Source organism: Chlorocebus sabaeus, chromosome 10, assembly GCF_047675955.1.
Source record: "Chlorocebus sabaeus isolate Y175 chromosome 10, mChlSab1.0.hap1, whole genome shotgun sequence".
Lineage (NCBI taxonomy): Eukaryota > Metazoa > Chordata > Mammalia > Primates > Cercopithecidae > Chlorocebus > Chlorocebus sabaeus.
The window spans coordinates 53,379,377-53,400,594 of record NC_132913.1 but is presented as its reverse complement, the minus strand read 5'-3'; the positions used below and the strand labels follow the sequence as shown (position 1 = coordinate 53,400,594).

The following is a 21,218-nucleotide window of genomic DNA, read 5'->3' as shown; positions in this document are numbered from 1 at the left end:
CAAAGATTGTAATTAAATAATTTTTTTTGTTGGACCTGGACCTTAAAATGCCCCCTAAACTTTTAGGTACTGTTTCTGGCCCAGTTCTGTGTGAAGTTAGTCCTTGTCAAATGCATGCAAAAGTTTGGCATTTGTAATATGTGAATTTGAGGCAGTTTTATAAATCACTTCTGATTGACAGCTACAGTTTCAGAGGCAAGAGCTTCACAAAAGGTTGACTAGCCTTAGGTTTAGATTTTTTTTAATTTTTCAGGATATAATCAGTTTAAGTATAACGTATTTTCCCTTTTTAAAAACTGGTCTATTCATTTTACAGTAGAGGAAGGAATGGATCATTTTCCATGTATTTCATTTTCTTCTAACTTTGCTTTTGAACACCATATTGTCAAATCTTAGTTAGTAAGAGATTATTAATCTCATAACTGCCATTTAAGTTATGAGAAAAGTTGCACTTTATTATTTAATCAGCTCTTTGGAAATTAATGTATCTGAAAAGCCAAAGTCCAAATTAAGCAAACTACGAGAACTTTATTTGCATAAGAAAAGTAAAAATGCAGATAATCCAATTGCTTAAACATTTTAATTCATTTAAAATGACTTCAGTATTGAAGACTCTGATGTGTTCCAGGCAGAAATTCATTCACAGCATAGAGTGTGCTACTGTGTTTACAGCCATTGAATACTTCCAGTTTATTCAGAGGCTGCTCCTGGGATGTGTTAGTGGTCTCCATCCTCAATAGACCTTTCACTACCCCTAGACACCCCATCCTCACCTCTTTGGTGGCAATCACCATCTAAAAATTATTAAAGCCACCCAGCACCTATCCCTTAATCAAACAGGGAAGAAATTTAGTATCTCTGCTCCTAGGCTGCATCTTTATTTGTAAAACAAAAAATGAATGTTTTGAGAAAGACCAAATTAATGCATGTTGACAAAGGTAGACATTCTTCATCTGGAAACCAGAACATCCAATCAATCTTTTTTTTTTTTTAATTAAAGAACTTTCAGACTGATAAAAGTGATTGTTTCGAAGGGATATCCCCAAATAAAATGGTCCATAATTGGTCTATAATGAATTATATATAGCAAAGGATATAAAGACAGACGTAAATCAAAATCGTGCAAACATTTGCAAAATACTCAAAAGAAACATCTTAAAACTGAGGGTGAAAGGCCAACTCTGATGAAGTGACAGCCAGATTCTTGTGTTGAGGAAACCCTTATAAACTTTGTTAGGCTCACGTCTAAACTTGCTCTTAACATCTTCTGTCCTTATCTTCAAATGCACATGGTATGAGGAAAGAAAAGCATTTTGGAATTTTGGAACAAATCAGTGTACAGGTAGAACAACCTGATAAGAGAAATATTGTTATCAGGAAAGAGTTTTCCCCAAGGTAAGGTATATTCATGGCTTTTACATTGAGCTGACACCAAGCAAATCTTCAAATGTAAGTCATTCAACAGCAATGCACATAAAGCTTTTTGCAGGGCTGAAATCCTTAAAAACTAACATGATGTGCTTAGAACACATGATGGAGTTATGTGTTTGAAATTTCCTTCTTTTGTGTTTTTATGTCTTAAGACTTTTATAAGTTGCCTGTACGCTTTTTTCTGTCTTTAATTTTCTTTTCTAATTGGATTATTTCAGTATTGAAGAATATTCTTAAACTCTGAATTAATTTGCTCTAAAGTTGGAATGCTTAGTAAAATCTGAACCTTTTTAAAAAACAAGTATTTATTTCAATATTCAAGACTAATTTTATTTTAGTGACTGGGTTACCAGAGATTGGCTGGGTGATCTTCATTAAAACAATTCAGTACGTATATACAGTACCCTTGACACACCTACATGGTCAAATAGTGGAAATGTCACCAGAGAAAATGTTTATTAGGATGAGATTTTCCACTAATGCTGGTATTGGGCATGTGGATTAGGTTTGCCTGAGTAAAATGGTATATGCAGTTAGACTAGTGATTTCCCTAAAGTTGGACTCTACTATAATAGTTAATGTGTCTTTGCATCAGTATACAAAGACTCTGGTTTTTTTCTCAACTATATAGAATAAACAAAACAAGCCAACTGTAAAAATATTTACAGAATCAATTCCTTATGTTATATTTTACAATAAAGTGCAGTAGTGTACATGCAAAGAATTTTTGTGAATAAAAACAACACAACCACCACACTGAAGCTCTCTGTAATCTTTTACACAGGCAATGTCAGTGAGCTTATAAAAATGTCACTGCTGAGGGTGTATTTTCCAATGGCATATGCCCACATATTTTTATCCTCTTTGTCCCAGTTTGAGATGTGCAAATTATATAATGTTCAAATATTCTACTAAAATTGTTGAAGTAGTTTAATCCATGTTCAGTAATATTGTAGTAGTAACTAAAGAAATAGTAGCAACCATCTCATGAACACTCCTGACGCATAGAAGCGTTAGAAGGTTTTTAGATCCTCAGATGTTTTAAGCCTTCATAATTCCAGGTTAAAAACTCAGGGGAAAAAATGCTGTCATAATACGGTGACAGTATTTTTCATATCATGTTAGCTCTGACTTAGTGGTCTTTAGAACATGATTCCAGATTGGGTTCCCTTTGTTTGTTTATTTACTTTAGCTGCATAGCAAGGCACATTTTAGCTTGTGAACACACCTTTTTTTCCCTCATGGGACTTTTTTTCACAGTTTCCTTTCATAGCTTGGGCTGATTTTGTACCATTTGGCTCTACATTCAAATTCTTTACCCACTCTTTATTACAGAAAATGTCTTTTTTCTCATGTTCTTGTTAAAATTACAGATGATTCATTATTATCATGGAAGAAAATATCATTTTAACAATGTGACAGTTTACTGGAAATAGAATGAGGTATTTTAGATCTGTAGTAAAAATGGATGTTTGTTAATTATGAAGTGCAGAAATGTATTCATTTTTAAAAAGTCTTATGGATCATTTCAAAGTAACTTATTCTCTCTTTCTGTCAGCTGTTCTAAAAAGATGCACACTCTCTTTTTGTTGGGCTGCATGAGAAGTCATATATGAATTTGTGATTTCAAATCCATGTTTGGTATATGACTGCCATGTGAGTTTTTAGTTGTTAAACTGGGTGGAGAGAGTTTGTTTTGTTTTTAATTGAGATTATGGAGTTTTCCTTGCAAAAGTAATTAATGGGAAATCAGAAAAGTGGATGATTGTTAAAAACTTATAATTCCACGAATTGTCATATGGGCAGTCCCCAGTGTGTAGTTGTTCTTTACTTATCATCAGCTCCTCTAAAACTTCAAGTCACTCAGACTCTCCCTTACATCCACGACCCTGTAGTTGACTTTCCAATCTTTCTCCTCCCTATGCACTGTTTCTTCCTTGTGCTTCTTTCTCCTTTGTCACCTCCCTGTCTGTGTCTCAGAAACAGTCCCAAGATGGTGATGTTGATAAATAAAATGATGGTTGGCATTTTTAGAGTATCTGCCATATCAATAGGAGATCCTTCAACTGAAAGTGACCAAAACCCAACAGAAACAACTTTTGGGGAAAAATAAAGGAAATGTGTCTAGCGAATCTGGTTTTAATATCAAAATACCCAGTACCTCAAACGATATCATGAGGGTAGTCCTTTTTCATGGTTACCTCTGCTTTCAACTATGCTGGCTTCATTTACAGGCTGGCTCTTCCACAAATGGCAGAAATAGCCACCAGTGGTGCTAAACTAACATCCTACAGCCTTGTAACTACTATCTTCTGCTCACTAAAACAAGAAAGAAAAAAGAAAAAAGGCTCACGTTTTCTTCAAAAGCTCTAGCAGTAGTCCTAGAATTGATTCTAGTTAGGTCACATGGCCTCTGAAACACTCACTTTGGTCAGTGGTATATGATGGTCTCCTTGGTATGGGATGGTCTCTGTCACATACTAACATGTGTTGCCAAGGGGTGGGTCAGCTCCACCAAGCAACATGGGAAGACAGTGGGGCTGGGGTTTACTCCAAAAGGAAGAGAAGAGGAACTGTTAGAAAAGGTGTCCTAAGTGGACAAAAAAAAGAAAAAAAAAAAAAAAACACAAAAAACTATGTACTCTACATGCTATATATAATATCAGTACAATTACTGTTCTTTTTAAATCCACAGATTCTTTCAAGATAGCTCTTGTCTTTATTTAAAAATGATGAAACTGAGGTTAAATAACTTGCCTAAGATCACAGAACTATTAAGTAACAAAGACTAGTTTTAAAACTAGACCAATGAGTTTCCATGGCCCATTGTCATGCTGGTTTGGATTTGCAGTCATAGCACTAATGACAGCAATGGAAAAAAGAGAAGTCAGTGATAGAATCTAAATAAACCTACAGCTGTTCTTCCTGTTTCCTACTCATGCCATTTTGCAAGATGTGATTCTTGTCTCCTAGGCTGGCAGTATTTCCCAGACCCTTACTGGTCATTTCACCATTTGGCCATTTCCTGCCTTTGTAAAAACTAAAATCTTAGACACTAAGTAATCTAGATTAGCTTCTAAAATAATTAGAATTTTTTTTCACACTAAATTCCAGTAGGGTGATAAGCATCTATTTTCAAAGAGCATCAATTCAGGAAATTTAAATTGTGTGCCTCTATAAGGAAATGGCATTTAAATTGGGATCTGAAGGTTAAAAAGGAGGAGGGAGAGGAGAATCTTCCAAGGAAAGAGAACAGCATAGAATAAGACATATAATCAAGCTGACCTGTAATAGGTAAGAAGAGAATAAGGTGAGGTTGGGGAGGTAGACCTGGGGCTGGATAAAGGGGATCTTTCAGTACATCTTAAAGAGCTTGAAGGTTATCTTCAAAGCAAAATGAATTCCCAACAAGTATTTGGGTACAGGAGTAACATGGTCCACTTTACAGTGTTAAAAATCACTCAACTTCTCTATGGAGAAATTTAGGAGTTTTATGTTTGATCTAGCATTTTAACCATGGAGATGGAGAATAATGGATAGAATCGAGATTGGTTTTGGAGGTGTTTAGGTGTCAGACAGAAGGAAGCTGATGGCCTCGTTTTCTTAGGTAGGAAGTTTGAGAAGAAAGATATTGAACCTGAAAATTCCAACGCTAAAATTGGCCATGCTTGGAGAAATAGAAATGTTCTTATATGTGTATATTTAAGAGTTAGAATACAGATCCTTATATTTTTATTGACACTTTAGAATTCACTAAGGGCATTGACATGTTTTATTTCACTTCATCCTCAAAACAGTCCTGAGATTGGTATTAGTATAATCTTCTCCACTGAGATGGAGAAATTGAGGGGAATAGTTTGCTCATAGTCCTCACACAGCAAGCTTGTAATCAAACTGGGCTCAAATGTGTTCTTTCCAGTCAAAGAAAAATTAACTGACCATATAATAGCGTATCAGACCCATGGTATGTACATTCTGATGATATAGGGCTGAAAAATGCTTCAGCTCCAGATTTTATTCTTTTTCCTTATGGTTATAGTTTCTTCTCTCTGCTGGAGAAGAGGTTGAGGGCTCTGCAGCTTTGGCTGACAAAAGCCTAGTTAGGCACTTTCTAGCGATGCACCTTCTGCAGAGTTATCTCCTCCAAAGGCCCCAACCCTCCCCCATCCCACCCAGCTAAAGCTTAGGAACAAGCAATTTTACAGATTCTTCTCTAGGTACAAATTCTTCTCTTTTGTGTGAGCTTATGGCAACAATGTTTAAAAACTGACTATGAGGCATGGAGTTCACAGACATGTTTTGTTAAACTAACAAAATTACTTACAATTTTGAATTATTTTCTAGCATTTATAAACCAGAAAATCTTTCACACACACATAAGATTATACATCTAAGGATTTCTCTTGAAATATTAGTTCAGGCATCACTGACTTATATGCCTAAAACTGGCAGGTACCTACTGTCACTTAGCCTCTGTGGGCATTTTAGTTTGTCATCTGTGGCTTAAGGAACACATCTATCATTAGGTGAAGGCTATATATTAAAGCTTGGTGGCACACAGGTAGGCAAGTGACACAGATTATTGTTTAGTCCGATTATCCCTGGTTGAAAGGAAAAAATTGAATGAGACTAGGAGATGAAAAAATATTAAATATGGCATACTCTTTTCAGAGTCAGGTAGAAAGCCCGCAAGAAAACTTTTCATCTCCCAGTGAGCCAGAAAAGGAAGACAATCTTGGCTCGGACTCACAGGCTATAATAAATGTTAAGGGAAGTAGGTGAGACCATTTAAAGTCCTTGGGAAAAAAATTATATACCATGGAATTGGCCCAGTATAAGAAATGTCCCCAGAGATATGTATTATACTAATGGAATCTCCTGACCATCTATGCTGCTCTTCACACCCAAAACTTTGAAGCATCTCTCCTCTTGCAACATGGCTCTAACTCTGCCCCTTCATGCTGGAACCTCTTCCCAAGCCAGCAGCTTAGAGCTATGAAAAAGTTAATAGCACTTTTGGGTAGGAGCTAGTGCCAGATAATTTTTCTGGTCTGACTTCCAGGGCTATTTCAAGGAAAGAAATTATCTTCTTCAGAGTAGCACTTTCTTACACATAGTGATAAAGTTTTGCAGTGCCATTAATTCAGAATTGTACTTCATTAACAGTTTGATAGATTTGTGGATCTAGAGATATATGTGTATCTGCGAGAATATTCACAGATACACATATATTCACACATATATATTCACATTTCCAAACGCATTTTTGGAACACAGCTCATGTACAAGTTGGAAATTGCCTGTTTTAAACTTTGAAGCTAAAGGATAAATTTAACCAACCAGTAGTACATTCTACATTTTGTGTGTTGTTCATCATCATAGCTCACCTTCCTGTGTTATTTCTTGTCTTTGCCAGTAGATTTACTTGAAGAGTAGGAAAGTGCAATAAATTTGGAGTCAGTCCTGTTAATTGGCAATGTTTCAATAATGTTTAGATGAAACACAAAGTTAGAGCTTATGTTTAAACTATGTACTTTGAAGAATATGGCACCTAGATTGAAATAAAAGTTAAGGTAATGGCTATATTTAAATAAGAAAAAGAAACTGGAAAAGCATGGCTTGTTAAATTCAATGTCCGTCATGGGAAAAGATTGTAAACAAATCACTTTCTCTAAGCCCAGAAACAAGAAAAGATTACTAGATAATAACAAATATAGTTTCATAAATAGCAATTTCTACCAAATCATTATAACATAATTATTTTCTTAGTAACTATTCAGTTAGATCAAGGGGCAAGATTTCAATCCACATGTACAACATAATCATTGATATTTGGGCAATGGCTTGTGATTTTTTATAACCATTAGGTAACAAAAACAGATTAACAGCTCTGCTCTGACAGAATCATCTGGATTACTTATTTAAAGTATAAAAACTAGGTATCAAAATCTGACCAACTAAATTGGAATCACTTCAAGTCTGTGAGCTAAGTACATTTATTCTGTTTTCAAGTGAGGTAACTGAGTCACAGAATGTTAAGAAACCTGTTGAGGATCACACTGCTAGAAAGCAGCAAAGTTAGCTTTTGAACCAGAAATCTAATTTCAGAGTTTGCACTCTTAACATAAGATAAAACAAATCACACTTATATTTTTGTAATGTTGCTTCCCAGATTATTAAACTGTTAATTACCAAAGTTATTACCAATTTTTCTATATAACTTACTTCTTGCTTTTTCTTTAAAACATGAAATTATTTTTACATGGCAGGGATTGCTGAAGAAGGTATGAGCTTGCTGAACAATGGATGGTTTAAGTTTAGGTCTGTGCTGCCCAATACAGCAGAGATTAATTAGCCTTGTGTAGCTACTGAGTACTTGAAATATGTAAGTGTAACTCCAGATTTCAAAGACCTAAGAGATAGTATAAAAATATACATAATATCTCAAAAATTTTTTATATCAATTTCATTCCCAAATGATAATAATTCAGATATGTTGGGTTAAAATTCATTTCACCTGCTTTGTTTTTCTTTTAATGTGGCTCTCAGGAAATTTAAAATCATACCTGTAGCTCAGATTTGTAACTTACATTATATTTCTGTTGGAAAGTGCTGGTCAAGGTAAACCTTCATCAATTCTTCTATATTCTATTAAAACAAATAGTTGAGACTCTCCTAGTTGATAAATGTCTTGGTGTCATAACCTACGTATCTTTGTTTTCTCTTTAGACTGTAGCACAGGGCATTGCAAATATTGTACTAAACAGCTAATATGTGTATTTTGAATTGAAATCAATTGAAATTAACAATTGGACCTAAACTAGGTCCCTGCTCATTTCTGGATGTCTGCAATGCTCATACATAATACCAACTTATTGTATATATGCTCAATAACTTTGGTACCTGTATATGAAGACATAAGTGACAACGCACAACAATCCCTATTGTATGAATGTTACATTCCTGCAAATAAGTCCGTAAAGTGATTTTTCATATATAAAATCTAGTTGCTACCTCAGTCACAATGCCATACTTCAAAATTTGTTTTGAAACAGAAAATTATCCATGTGTTAAAATGATGTTATTAATATTGAACAGTTCTATTTCTTTGTAGAACTGCAATTAAAGCATTTGTTTTGGCCCTATAACAAATGAACTGAAGGACAAATATTAAGAATAATCATAGGTGTGCCTGAATTGTACTAAACCACAAAGTCTTGCTGCTTGTAAGTGGAGCCAGTCATGTCAATGTTCCTATGAACCTTGGGCGGTAAAGAGAGGTTTGTTTCCAGCTAGATACTACTGTATAAACCTTTTCTCCTCCACCATCAACTTTGAACTGTTTCTTTTTTATTCAATTGACTTAATGGAATAAAAATTTTCCTGATAAGTTGTATTAATGAAATCTTTGTTGAACTAATTAGATTTAAAGGATGCTAAGATACTTCACTATAATAAGCTAATCAATACATTCTTTTAAAAAGTTTTTAAAAAGTCACCCAATTTAATAGTTCATAAATCTTGATTAGCTTAAAGCTGCATAATATTTGTTTATACAGTTTAAGGTACAGCAATATCTTAGCTAGTCTTTTAACTCTTCCCTCTTGGAGCCCTTTCTTATATGTATAGCAGGGAAGGCAAATATCTATATATTTGAAAACTCTAGAGCTACTTATTTGTTGTAAGTAAATGATATTTCCTTCAGACTCTTCCCTCCCTTCAATATCATCAATACCACTAGTGGGAGAAAGTTGTATCTGAGAGTCCTTGGAAACAAGTATCCTTTTATTAATTCTTAACACTTATAAACTGAATGATTGGCTTCTTGGCTGTATAAGCAATTACAAGGAGGTAAGATACAGACAGTTGAGAAAATAGACATAAGATCAATTACAAATAATAAAACTGACATTCCAGATGGAACTTACTCTGACATGAAAGTGCTCTCATATTTCAAGTTATACGTATTGGGTTGCTATACATGTCTGGGTACTTTTGCTTTATTGGAAGGCTGTTTAAAATCCATCAACACCTTAAAGCTACATCTATGAAGTTTGCACGTAAGCATGTATGTTTCAATCTGAGAAAAGTGGAGTTCTCACAGAAGAAATCCTATAAAAATGGTCCTTTACTGTTGGCCTTATTGCTAGCTTCCTGGGTAGCAAGGATGTCTTGCACAACAGTATGTCTTATGAAAAATTAAAGCAAAACAAATACTGTTGTCAGTAAAACCTTACTAATTCCATTTATAAGTTCAACTTGCAAGTGTTTTCCATTGCATTTATAAATCTTGTTACAAAATAATCTTCTACACATTCTTTAAATTTTATAAATGAATAAAGGGAATACACTGTAAAATCAGTAAATGTTTTCATCTAAGGCTTGAATAATTGATAATTATGCCCATTTGTTTTTAACTTTTGTGTCAAAGTATTAATTTTATCTATGTCAAAGGACTTTTAGATTTAGAATCACATGTAAGCATTGGGAGTGCTTTGGTTTCATTAAACTCACCCTTGCTGAGTTTCTGCCCTTTATATCTCCTTTTATCTTAGTTTTTAAATTGACAAATAATAATGGTACATATTTATGAGGCATATAGTGGTTTCAATACATATGATGTATAGTGATCAGATCAGAGTAATTAGCATATCCATCATCTCAAACATTTGTCACTTTTTGTGTTGGGAACATTCAATATCTTCCTTCTAGCTATTTGAAACTATATAATAAATTATTGTTAACTACAGTCATCCTACAGTGGTGTGGAAAGCTAGAATGTATTCCTCTTATCTAGCTGTAATTTTGTGTCCTTTAACAGATTTCTCTCTGTCCCCACTTTTCCCTATTTTTGTCTAGAATCCTCCACTCTTTTTACTTCTAGGCCGACTCCCTTTTTGGACCCTTTTGTGTTTGGTTTCTGAATCTTGCCTCTTTTGCTTTTTAGTACTCGGGGCAGAAATACTCCCCTCCCTTCTTTTAGATCTCTAGCTTTTCCTTTTACTTTACCACTCCCTGTCTGTCTTTTCTGTTTTGGTCATCTATTACCTCTGGTCATGGTTTGGGCTGAACAGCGGCCGAGGAGCCAGCATCACAGGTGTTTTCTTCTAAGTATGGTCTTGTCTCCTTAGGATGAGCCTGGTTATTTTCCTTATCCACGGAGGTACAAACAGTACCATCTTGATTATCCTCACACTCCAGCCCATGATTTAGGCCATCTATGGATTGTCATTTCTTTCTCATTATCTCTTTGTATCACTAGTATTTGTTTCAAAATTAGCTTTTAAAAATGAAGAGATTCTTATTTTAAAATATATATATATATATTCTGTGTTATATTTTTACTGGTTCTCCTACCTGAGCCCCTAATATTTCTTTTTTCTTTTTTTTTTCCTTCAGATAGAGTTTCGCTCTCATCACCCAGGCTGGAGTGCAGTGGTGCGATCTTGGCTCACTGCAACCTCCGCCTCCTGGGTTCAAGCGATTTTCCTGTTCTCCTGCCTCAGCCTCTCAAGTAGCTGGGATTACAGGCACCTGCCACCAGGCCCAGCTAATTTTTTGTGTGTGATTTTAGTAGAAACAGGGTTTCACCATGTTGGCCAAGCTGGTCTCAAACTCCTGACCTCAGGTGATCTGCCCACTTTGGCCTCTCAAAGTGTTGGGATTACAGGCGTGAGCCACTGCGCCCGGCCGTCTCAGCCCCTAATATTTCTAGCAGATTTTACTCAGCATATTTTGGGGGAAAGGAAGTATATGCAGTATGTTTGAAAGGTGAATCATATTTAGTCCTGAGCTAGCTCACTTTGGACCTTTCTGTGTCCACGTGCTCATATTCCCCACGGCAAAGGCATTTGCATTGCACAAGTCTGTTCAGATTTACGATGATCTCACAATGTCATTCAGGGATTCATTCAGGGACAGAATGAATCAGGGATTCTGTCCCTGAATGAATCAGAGAAAAAGAGGGCTAAGTATTGTTGACACAGGTGATTGTTCTTCTAGTAAGCACAGGTGAAATTCTCCTTTCCTTCAAATGAACTTTGTGGTAAAGTTCTATCTGTTTTCTGGACTCATACTCCTTCAAAGATGATAGAGGGAATGCAGGCAGAGTTGAGACTTGGAGCAGTGCTTCTCAAACTCTGTTGAGGAGGTGAGGTCTCTATTCTTCTGTAAAATGAAGTAAAAATTAATTTCTAGAAAACTGAAATGAAAAACAGGCCCACAACAACATCCCCTTACTTTTTTATTATTAGAGTAAACAGACACAACATTAATTGGTCAAATTGCCTTACAAATTTCTAAACGTGGACTCTCCATATCTCTACTTAACCAGTACCAGTTGGGGGACCATACTTTCACAGCCAGTTTAGGATACTTCTACCCATACCAGATAGAAAGTGCTTAATTTTAAAAAACCAACTCCATAAATATTTAGCGGGTAGAGGGGTGGGAGGGTGCGTTTGCTTTACTTGAATTTAGAAAATCCTGCAAGTATAGGGGAAATCTGTTAATGAGCTAAGACTATAGACAATTAACTATTATCAAAGATTCTTAGCAGAAAATAAACAAAAAGTTAATGCTTGCTGTATCATAACATGATCTGTGCACATATGCATCCTAAGGCTTAAAAAAGAGAGCTTTTGAAGAATGAGTGAATTTAAAATGATGCTTAAAATTTCCTTCCACAAATATCTTCTTCACAGAGAGAAAGGCTTTCTCCCTGGCTCTGTCTGTATAAGTAAGCACCTTGGGAAACACTGAGCTAGAGTTCTTTTTACACCCTTGCGTGTTGCTGCTTTAACGTTTTATCTGCCCACTGCCAATTGATCTCAAATAAGTCTAATTTTTGGAAGGAATTTCATTCACATTCATGGATCCTGGATTCTTTAGGGGCTTTGAACTTTTCCTCTGTGATAAGAAAGCACCACGTAAGATAGGAAGTCAATTGGGATTAGAATTCAATATGTCAGCTAACTCAGAAATCCCAGTACAGAATTTAGCACTCCTGGTCAACGGATGCTCTCCAGGGAACTTGGCCTCCGGAAATCAATTATTGGATTACATCCATCTAACCCAAGAGTGGGTTTGATGATGACTGTTTTTATTTTCTATTATGAAGAGAGTGATAATGTTTATTTTATGAGGATAGATGGTAAAAACAATCTTTATTTCAAAAATAGTATCAGTTCTGTTGAATGATTTTGCGTTCCACAGGATTAATTTTCAAGATACTTGAATTGGGAAAGCTGAAATCACTATAAAAAGAATGTAGTGCCTTAAGTTTTTTGGAATGAAATGAAATGTGCACCCATTTAAGAATTTCATTTAACTCAGACACTTAAAATATCAAGAAAATAAATGACTTCTTTTGGCTAATTGTCTTATGTACAATAACCTTGAGGGTAAGTATCAGGTAAAAGGTAAGTGGTATCATTGGATTTCCTCTTTAATTAAGAAGAGATCCAGTGACAGTTTGTTTTCATGGTGCACATTAGAAATTGTGGTTGTGCTGCTTTCTCATTTAACTTTAGAATAATTTATTATGACAAGTAACAGAAAGTAGATAACAGAGTTTAAGTGGTTTATACTTTCATGCTTGTATGTTGTGTTCCTGTCTTACAGACTTTTATAGTATTGAATAAAGGGAAGGCCATCTTCCGGTTCAGTGCCACCTCTGCCCTGTACATTTTAACTCCCTTCAATCCTCTTAGGAAAATAGCTATTAAGATTTTGGTACATTCATATCCTTTTTCAAGTGATTAATATTAACTATTTGTACATAATCTGTAAGCACTTTGTAGCTAAATATCAAATTAAGTTGGGAAATGTCCATATTCTATAGTTTTCATCACTCTCATTTTGCATCTTTGTCATATAAGCCTCATTCTTAAAGTTCATTAATCACATAGACATTACTGAAACATTCAGTCTTTAACATTTTATATATTATGTATAAACATGTATTTATGTACTTTTGTTATCTGTCTAAAAACACTTGTATGTATTGAATCCTACAAATCTAAAGTAAGATAACCATATTTACCTTTACCATCTTTATACAAAGTTTGTGATGGTGTAGAATTTGCGGTGAGCAATGATATAATAACAGAAAAATCTACTTCCACATCCAAGTTTATCCATAGTTATGATATAAAACACTTCAGTGTATCTTAGAATAAATCTTTAAGTATATTTTCTGTCAGAGAATGTCAAGAGTCTTTGGCCAGTACTTAGTTAATTCTTGAAATTTCCTGATGATTTTTGTGAAGGAAGAACTGGAATGTTGGCTGAATTTCAAATTCAAGTCATGAGTTATGATGCTGCCATGCAAAACTGATTGCTTAGTAAAGACTCTGGAAGTTAATGAGATAAGTTGGCATATATTTCCAAATGGTCTTAAGGGATTTGGTTTCATGATTCCCATTGGTGTTAAAAAGGACTTCACAACTACATTCATTTGTTGATCAATTTAGCAAAACAATTCATTTCTGAGTGTATCTTGTTTGATAGCTTTGACAATAATAGATATTAAAAGACCATTATAATTATCATAAGCTCATACTATTTTTTAAAGGATTCTAAAATTTAAAGAGCCATTCTAATTTTAATATGATAGCAAGAAATTTCTTAGTGGTATAAATATGCTATTACTAAAATTAAAAGATTTGAAACATAAAAATCATATGATCAGGGTTTTTACACTTACGGAAGTTTCCTTATCCCAGTTTGTATTCGTAGTGCCATCATGTGGTCATTTGATGAAAACTTTCTTTTTCAATTATGGAAAATTTTTGTTTTGGCAGTAAACTATAGTGGAAAGAATATTGGATCTTAATGCAGGAAACTTATATTCTAGTCCTGAGCCCTTTATCTAATTCCTCTAGAGTTTAGTAAGGCCTTATTTCCCTGATTTTTAAAATATAGTGATAAAACTAATTTTTTAGGGTCCCTTTCAGTTTTATAATTCTGTATGTCTGTTCATTTGTTTTAGCTACCACTTAGAGTATATTTACTTATGCACAGTGACTGTTCCAAGCATTTCCAATATATTAACTCATTTAATCTGCATGTAAAAATGATTACATTACAAAATGAGTATATTATTAGCTCCATTGTAGAGAAGTAGGAGGAGATGCAAGGCAATGGCACAGAGAGGTTGAGTCACTTGGCCAACATCACTTTGCTGTGTTGAATTTTAATTACATTCCCATCATGTTAAGTGCCAATCTTCAAGAATACTCACTTTTAATGTTATCGAATGCTGCTGCACTTGCATAAACTCAGTTGAAATAGAGCAGCCGAACAATTAGCATCGTGCCGTACTTTGACTACAAATTGTTTTCATGCATTGAACTATGTTGGATAAGATGTGTTTAAGAAATTACAATATTGCAGATAAGTGGTCTTCCTCAACAATTTACTAGTTTATTTGCCTGAATGAGCTCAAGTCAATACTTTCTGTTGAAAAACTATGCAACTCCAGGTAGCACAAAAATAGTCTTCCCACGGAAGTTCTCTGGGAGGTGAATATATTGATTTAATAATAGTTGTAAAAACAACACCTTATACTGATATAATGCTTTTATATACATTATCTCATTTAATCTATACAAATACTCAGTGAAGGTGATATTATTACCCACATTTTACACATGCAGAAATTGAAATTTAAAGAGATTAGATGACTTGACCACAATACATTTATCCCTGAATTTTGGCTAAGCTGCAGTTTAGGCTTTTCAGTGTTAGTTTTTTGTAATATAACACTTGGATTTCGATTTTCTTTTGTGCGTTCCTTAACAGTAACCTACATTATTCAGCATGCTAATTATGTGCACTATTTTGACAAACTGTGTGTTTATGACAATGAGTAACCCTCCTGACTGGACAAAGAATGTAGAGTAAGTTCAACTTATATTTTTAATAACATATCTACATTTGGGAGTTTGAAACTGTGTCTTATTGTAGTTTTAAAAATAAAACTGAAGAGCATTTTATTAAAGTCATTTCTAGACAAAATTACTCAGCAAGAGGACAATGTTCATTGGCCCTCAGACCTGCTGGCATTATACCTGATTATTGCTCTCTTTCGCCTGTACCTGGTGTTTACCAGAAGACCACCACTCTTGGACATTTACTCCTTTTTCTTTAAAATCTACAGTAGCCAAACCAAACGTGGTCAAAGCAATTGCAGAAAACAGCCAGTATGGTAGACCTTGTTTCCAGTTAAATTCCAGATAAATTCATTGAGTCGAAAATGAAAAAGAGTTAGTTACAAATGATCGAACCTCACAAAGTTTTCATTGCCAACAGGCACATTCACTTCATGTCAGGTCAATATAGTTCCAAGCGTGTACACCAACAAATGGAAAAATAATCCAAAGTTTCAGGATTGTAGAACTTGAAAATTCGGTAGACTGAAGACTAAACTAACAGAAGTGGAACTTTTTGAAGTGTTCAGAAACCAGAAGCATTACTAACTATGTCTCTGTTCTGGGGATACCTTCAAGGCAGAGAGGCCAGATTTGTGATAACTGAAGTTGGGCTACTCTAACCATAGCTGCTTACCTGCCCACACTTCCTATTTGTAGTGCCTGTTACTATACAGCTGCTGACCTGTAAAAACTACAGAAATTTTAGGTTGGTGTAAACATAATTGTGGTTTTTGCCATTACCTTCAATTGAAGGTAATGTTTTCACCAACGTATTTCCAAGAGTGTCTCCTTTCCTAGACACTTCCAGGTTGAAACCAGTAAGAAAAATGACATTTTGAAGAAAATAATAAATATTATATACAAAAAATTCTAAAGTATTGAAGTTAATATGGGAGGCCCCACAGGTTTTCCGTTGCCCTAGTATTTTTGTGATTTTATGCCACTCTCACACCCCAATTTCTGAGTAGGAGATTTAAACTTTGGAAACACCTAAGTTTCTGAATTATCACAAGAATTTTATTCTAAATTAAATGTTTACTTTTTGTAACCCTAGAAATATTTACTTTGACTTTAAGAAGTCTTTATTCCAAGTAAGTTAAATTATCTTGTAGAAAAAAAAAATAAAAAAGACATGCTAGTTTGTCAATTCCCTCTCATTCTTGGAACACCATTAAAATTGAGATTTTTTTTCCCTAAAAGGAAATCATTTCATGCTTCTGCAATAGTATTGATTGGCTATTCCATCATGTAAACATACTAAATATTTCTCAGGAGACTATGTTTATTTATGTAAATACCAAGACATTTCAGACAATGTCTAGATAGATTTAATATACCTTGTATTTCTCACACTACTCTTAAGACACTTTACAAAACAACTGTTTGTGTGTTAGAAAGTTGAATTTAAATTTAGGGCTATGTTTTATTTGTATGAAAATAGAATCCATCTGCTTAGTTTTCTTTTTTAGTATTCATCTATTCTGCTGATAGAGTGATAAGAAATTGGTATGCTAGGCCGGGCACGGTGGCTCAAGCCTGTAATCCCAGCACTTTGGGAGGCCGAGACGGGCGGATCATGAGGTCAGGAGATCGAGACCATCCTGGCTAACACGGTGAAACCCCGTCTCTACTAAAAAATACAAAAAAAAACTATCCGGGCGAGGTGGTGGGCGCCTGTAGTCCCAGCTACTCGGGAGGCTGAGGCAGGAGAATGGCGTGAACCCGGGAGGCGGAGCTTGCAGTGAGCTGAGATCTGGCCACTGCACTCCAGCCCGGGTGACAGAGCGAGACTCCGTCTCAAAAAAAAAAAAAAAAAAAAAAAAAAAAAAAAAGAAGAAATTGGTATGCTATGAAAAAACACTGTTACTTTATCAAATTTGTTGGATGCTTGTTTTCAGATACACCTTCACAGGAATATACACTTTTGAATCACTTATAAAAATTATTGCAAGGGGATTCTGTTTAGAAGATTTTACTTTCCTTCGGGATCCATGGAACTGGCTCGATTTCACTGTCATTACATTTGCGTAAGTGCCTTTTTTGAAACTTTAAGAGAGAACGTACTTTGGTTTTCCATCAGTGCTTATGCTTTTAAGAATAGGCTTGCTTTACCTGTAGAATATTTTGGTGTGATTCATACATTCAAACTCTGGATTTCAATTTAGCACAACAAAGGTCTAACTGGGATTTCACTATGGCATGAAGGCTTTGCAGTAGTTGAAAACTACAATTTTCACACGTAGCATCTGTCAGAAAATTTCACATACGCCACTCTTCCACACACACATGCATAACACACATACACAAACACATATGAACACACACAATCTAATATCAAAACACAAGCATATTTGTAATACATCTGTGAAAATCACTTTGAAAATTATAGCCACGAAACAGTTCTATTGGCTACACAAATTTGCAATGACCTTGCTCATATTACACACAGTTTCTTTTATTGGTTTGGTAGAATAATCGAAAGTAAGTATCTACTAGCATCAAAATGATCTGACAAATCAAACTAAGAGAAGAAAGAAGATACTTGAAATATTATGTTTTTAATATATTAAATTACTGATTTCTAAGACCTGTGAGGAGTACATTCTCTCTGCCTTTCTGTTTCTCTCCTGAACCCTTTTCTTCCTTATTTTCTTCTTTCCTTTTATGGTTTTCTTCATCTCTTTAGTCTCAACATAAACTTCCTTATCCTTATCTCCTATTCATATCCACTCAGTAATATACACAGTTTATGCACCCCCATTCTTTTTTTTCTAGTCACAGACTTCCTCAGGAAGAGACCCAGACAAATAACAGAAAACCATTCTGGACTAAGTGAGAGTAGAGCATAGAAAGAGGCAGCCCCACAACACTTACCCTCAGCCTTCCTTCAGGAGCTGATTTTTTGGCCTCTTACAGTTGTGATGTAGTGGAGAGGAGCAGGAGAGGTGGCACTGATATACTCAGGACTCTGAATACTGCGTGTCTGGTTGTAATTTCCTATCTGATCAGGATGAGCCAATTCTTTGCCAGGTTCTCTGGCCACAGCTCAAAAGAAGGCATACCAGGACTTCCATTTCTTAAGATCAAAATGGCAATAATAATAGGGGCAGCACTGGACCCTCATAAAATATTGTTCTTAATTTGCTTAACTTTTATTTAAAAGTTACACTGGGAAAATCTTATCTCGTATATAAAAGCAGTAAGGCAATCTGCCTTTTCATGCCCAAATTTCTGTTGGGTGATTTCATATATCTTTTTCTAACTAAAACCCTAAACCATAGCCAAGATTTATTTTCTTTTTACAAGTTACACATGATATTGGTTGCATTGCTTTCCAAAGTGACAACAATAGTGCCTACTTTATGAAGTTTACATTTAGCTAATGGCCTTAAATTATGTGAACAGAGGATTAGTGATGAAATCTAATTCCTGATTTGCCACTTACAATATTTATCATTTAAAATCACCAAGAAGGTCTTTATAAAAGACCCATGCAAGTAATATAAATCCTGCTAAAATCTTGAATAACTCTGATTTAATTCTACAGGTTTGTAACAGAATTTGTAAACCTAGGCAATTTTTCAGTTCTTCGCACTTTCAGAGTCTTGAGAGCTTTGAAAACTATTTCTGTAATTCCAGGTAAGAAGTGATTAGAGTAAAGCATAGGCTCCTTGTACCTACAGCTTTTTCTTTGTATCCTGTTATTGTGTTTGTGTGTGAACTCCCTATTACAGGTACGTCACAGAGTTTGTGGACCTGGGCAATGTCTCGGCATTGAGAACATTCAGAGTTCTCCGAGCATTGAAGACAATTTCAGTCATTCCAGGTGAGAGCAAGGTTAGACAACGAGACTGACCCATCATATGATTCAGCATCCTTCTCTTTGCTTGGCATTCAGTTTTACCGAAAATCAGGAATCATAAGACTAGGTGTTTCAAAGAAAATGATTCTTATTGTTTAGACATAAGCTTTATCAGCCTTGGAGTATAACAGTGTCTTATGTGAGATACTGTAATTTGAGGTCAAGGTGATTTGCACTTACAAATGTGTTTTGTTTTGTTTTTTCACCATGTTAGTTTTATCAAGAATTTGCTCCCTTTTAAATGTACCAATCTCTAATTTCTTATTCATTAGAGTCATTAATGACTATGTGTATATAAAGCAAATCTTCTAAATTTTTTGCTAACAAAAGAGAAGGGAATAAGATAATAAAAAATAGTGTGAGTCTGCGTGGAGGATTTATTATCTTAAGGCACAATTATACTGCAAACCACTTTCAGTTGTACAGCAAAATCTTTCTTATTTATAAATAGGAATTTAAAAATATTTATTCAAGTATTTTGTCATAAAACTGACCTTTGACCCTAATGAAAATGTGAGGCAAGCTTCAGTAGCAAAAAGGAAAAAGACAAGGCCCTTTCCTTAATATAGGCTCCATGAAGAACATGAACCTTCCATTACTCTGTCTCGACATAATGGGATATGAATCTTCATTTCATTGTTTAAATCATTACATTTCTGGAATTCATCTTCAGAAGTTCTTCCCCCTTCCATGAAGTGTTGCTTCTCCGTTAGCATTGCAAACATTCTTGGACTTATGAAGGAAATCTATGTTTTCAAGAAAATTGTGTGAAGCTTTTATTATTTCAGATGTGTTAAGTCTTCATAGTAATAGACTTCTTTCTTTCAGGCCTGAAAACCATTGTGGGAGCCCTGATCCAGTCTGTAAAGAAACTCTCTGATGTCATGATCCTCACTGTGTTCTGTCTGAGCGTGTTTGCTCTAATTGGGCTGCAGCTGTTCATGGGCAACCTGAGGAATAAATGTATACAATGGCCTCCCACCAATGCTTCCCTGGAGGAACATAGTGTAGAAAAGAATATAACTGTGAATTATAATGGTACACTTATAAATGAAACTGTCTTTGAGTTTGACTGGAAGTCATATATTCAAGATTCAAGTAAGAATTATTGTTATGTACATTTCCTTAAAAAGTAGAATTGGATTGTTTGTAACACAAAGGATAAATCCTTGAGGGGCTGGATATCCCATTTTACATGATGTGATTAGTACACATTGCATGCCTGTATCAAAACATCTCATTTACCCCATATATACAAACACCTACCTTGCACCCACAAAAATTAAAATTTAAAATTTAAAACTAACAAAATAAATAAAACACCCTCTAAAAAATAATTACTGTTATGTATATTTAGTCTTTTCATTGCTAATGTACCTTCCATCTAGGCATGAAAATGTTTTTAAATGATCACATAACAAGACGTCATCTTTTAGAAAATTACCTAATCAAACTATTTAACAATATTTAAAATTATATTTTATTTGGTATTTCTATCCTCTGGATTTTAAATAATAGATTATTTATATTTCTGGAACTAATTTTAAAGAAGAATTTTGTTAATCACCTTATCAATGGCTTACACATACATTTAACAATTTTGTTCATAACTACTCTAGTTTTGACTCCTCAATGCCATTTTCTATTTTACCATCATTTGGAAGCCCGAAGAATTCAGCTAGAAAGAATTTTCCTAGGATCCTTGGTTGTTTCCTGTGGTAATTGATATAATCAAAGGAGATAAAACATGTGAATGCCCTTTGTGAATTCTACAGTACTATGCAAATGTAACTCATTATACACTAATTACACAATGTCTCTTACGTATCAGAAACTTTGTAGTACACTGGGGAAAATAATGGACATAACACATGGCTTCAGAGTGTTATAATAAAGAGATACCTAAAAGTAAATCTCATTCATATATTTGAAAAGTAGTATTACATCAAAAAGAAGAAAATTACAGTTAATAAAGCTTCAGGAGAGAGTAA

The 21,218-nt window shown here is 34.6% G+C and overlaps 1 protein-coding gene across 1 annotated transcript in view; it reads left to right on the top strand.

Moving 5' to 3' along the window:
• SCN1A (sodium voltage-gated channel alpha subunit 1) overlaps positions 1 to 21,218 on the top strand; it is a 147,111-nt gene that overhangs the window by 57,394 nt on the left and 68,499 nt on the right. The window contains exons 4-8 of the mRNA XM_007965230.3: positions 13,054 to 13,172; positions 15,243 to 15,332; positions 17,264 to 17,392; positions 19,100 to 19,191; positions 20,056 to 20,325. Of these exons, the coding sequence (XP_007963421.3) occupies positions 13,054 to 13,172; positions 15,243 to 15,332; positions 17,264 to 17,392; positions 19,100 to 19,191; positions 20,056 to 20,325 (700 nt within the window). The remainder of the gene's footprint in view (positions 1 to 13,053; positions 13,173 to 15,242; positions 15,333 to 17,263; positions 17,393 to 19,099; positions 19,192 to 20,055; positions 20,326 to 21,218) is intronic.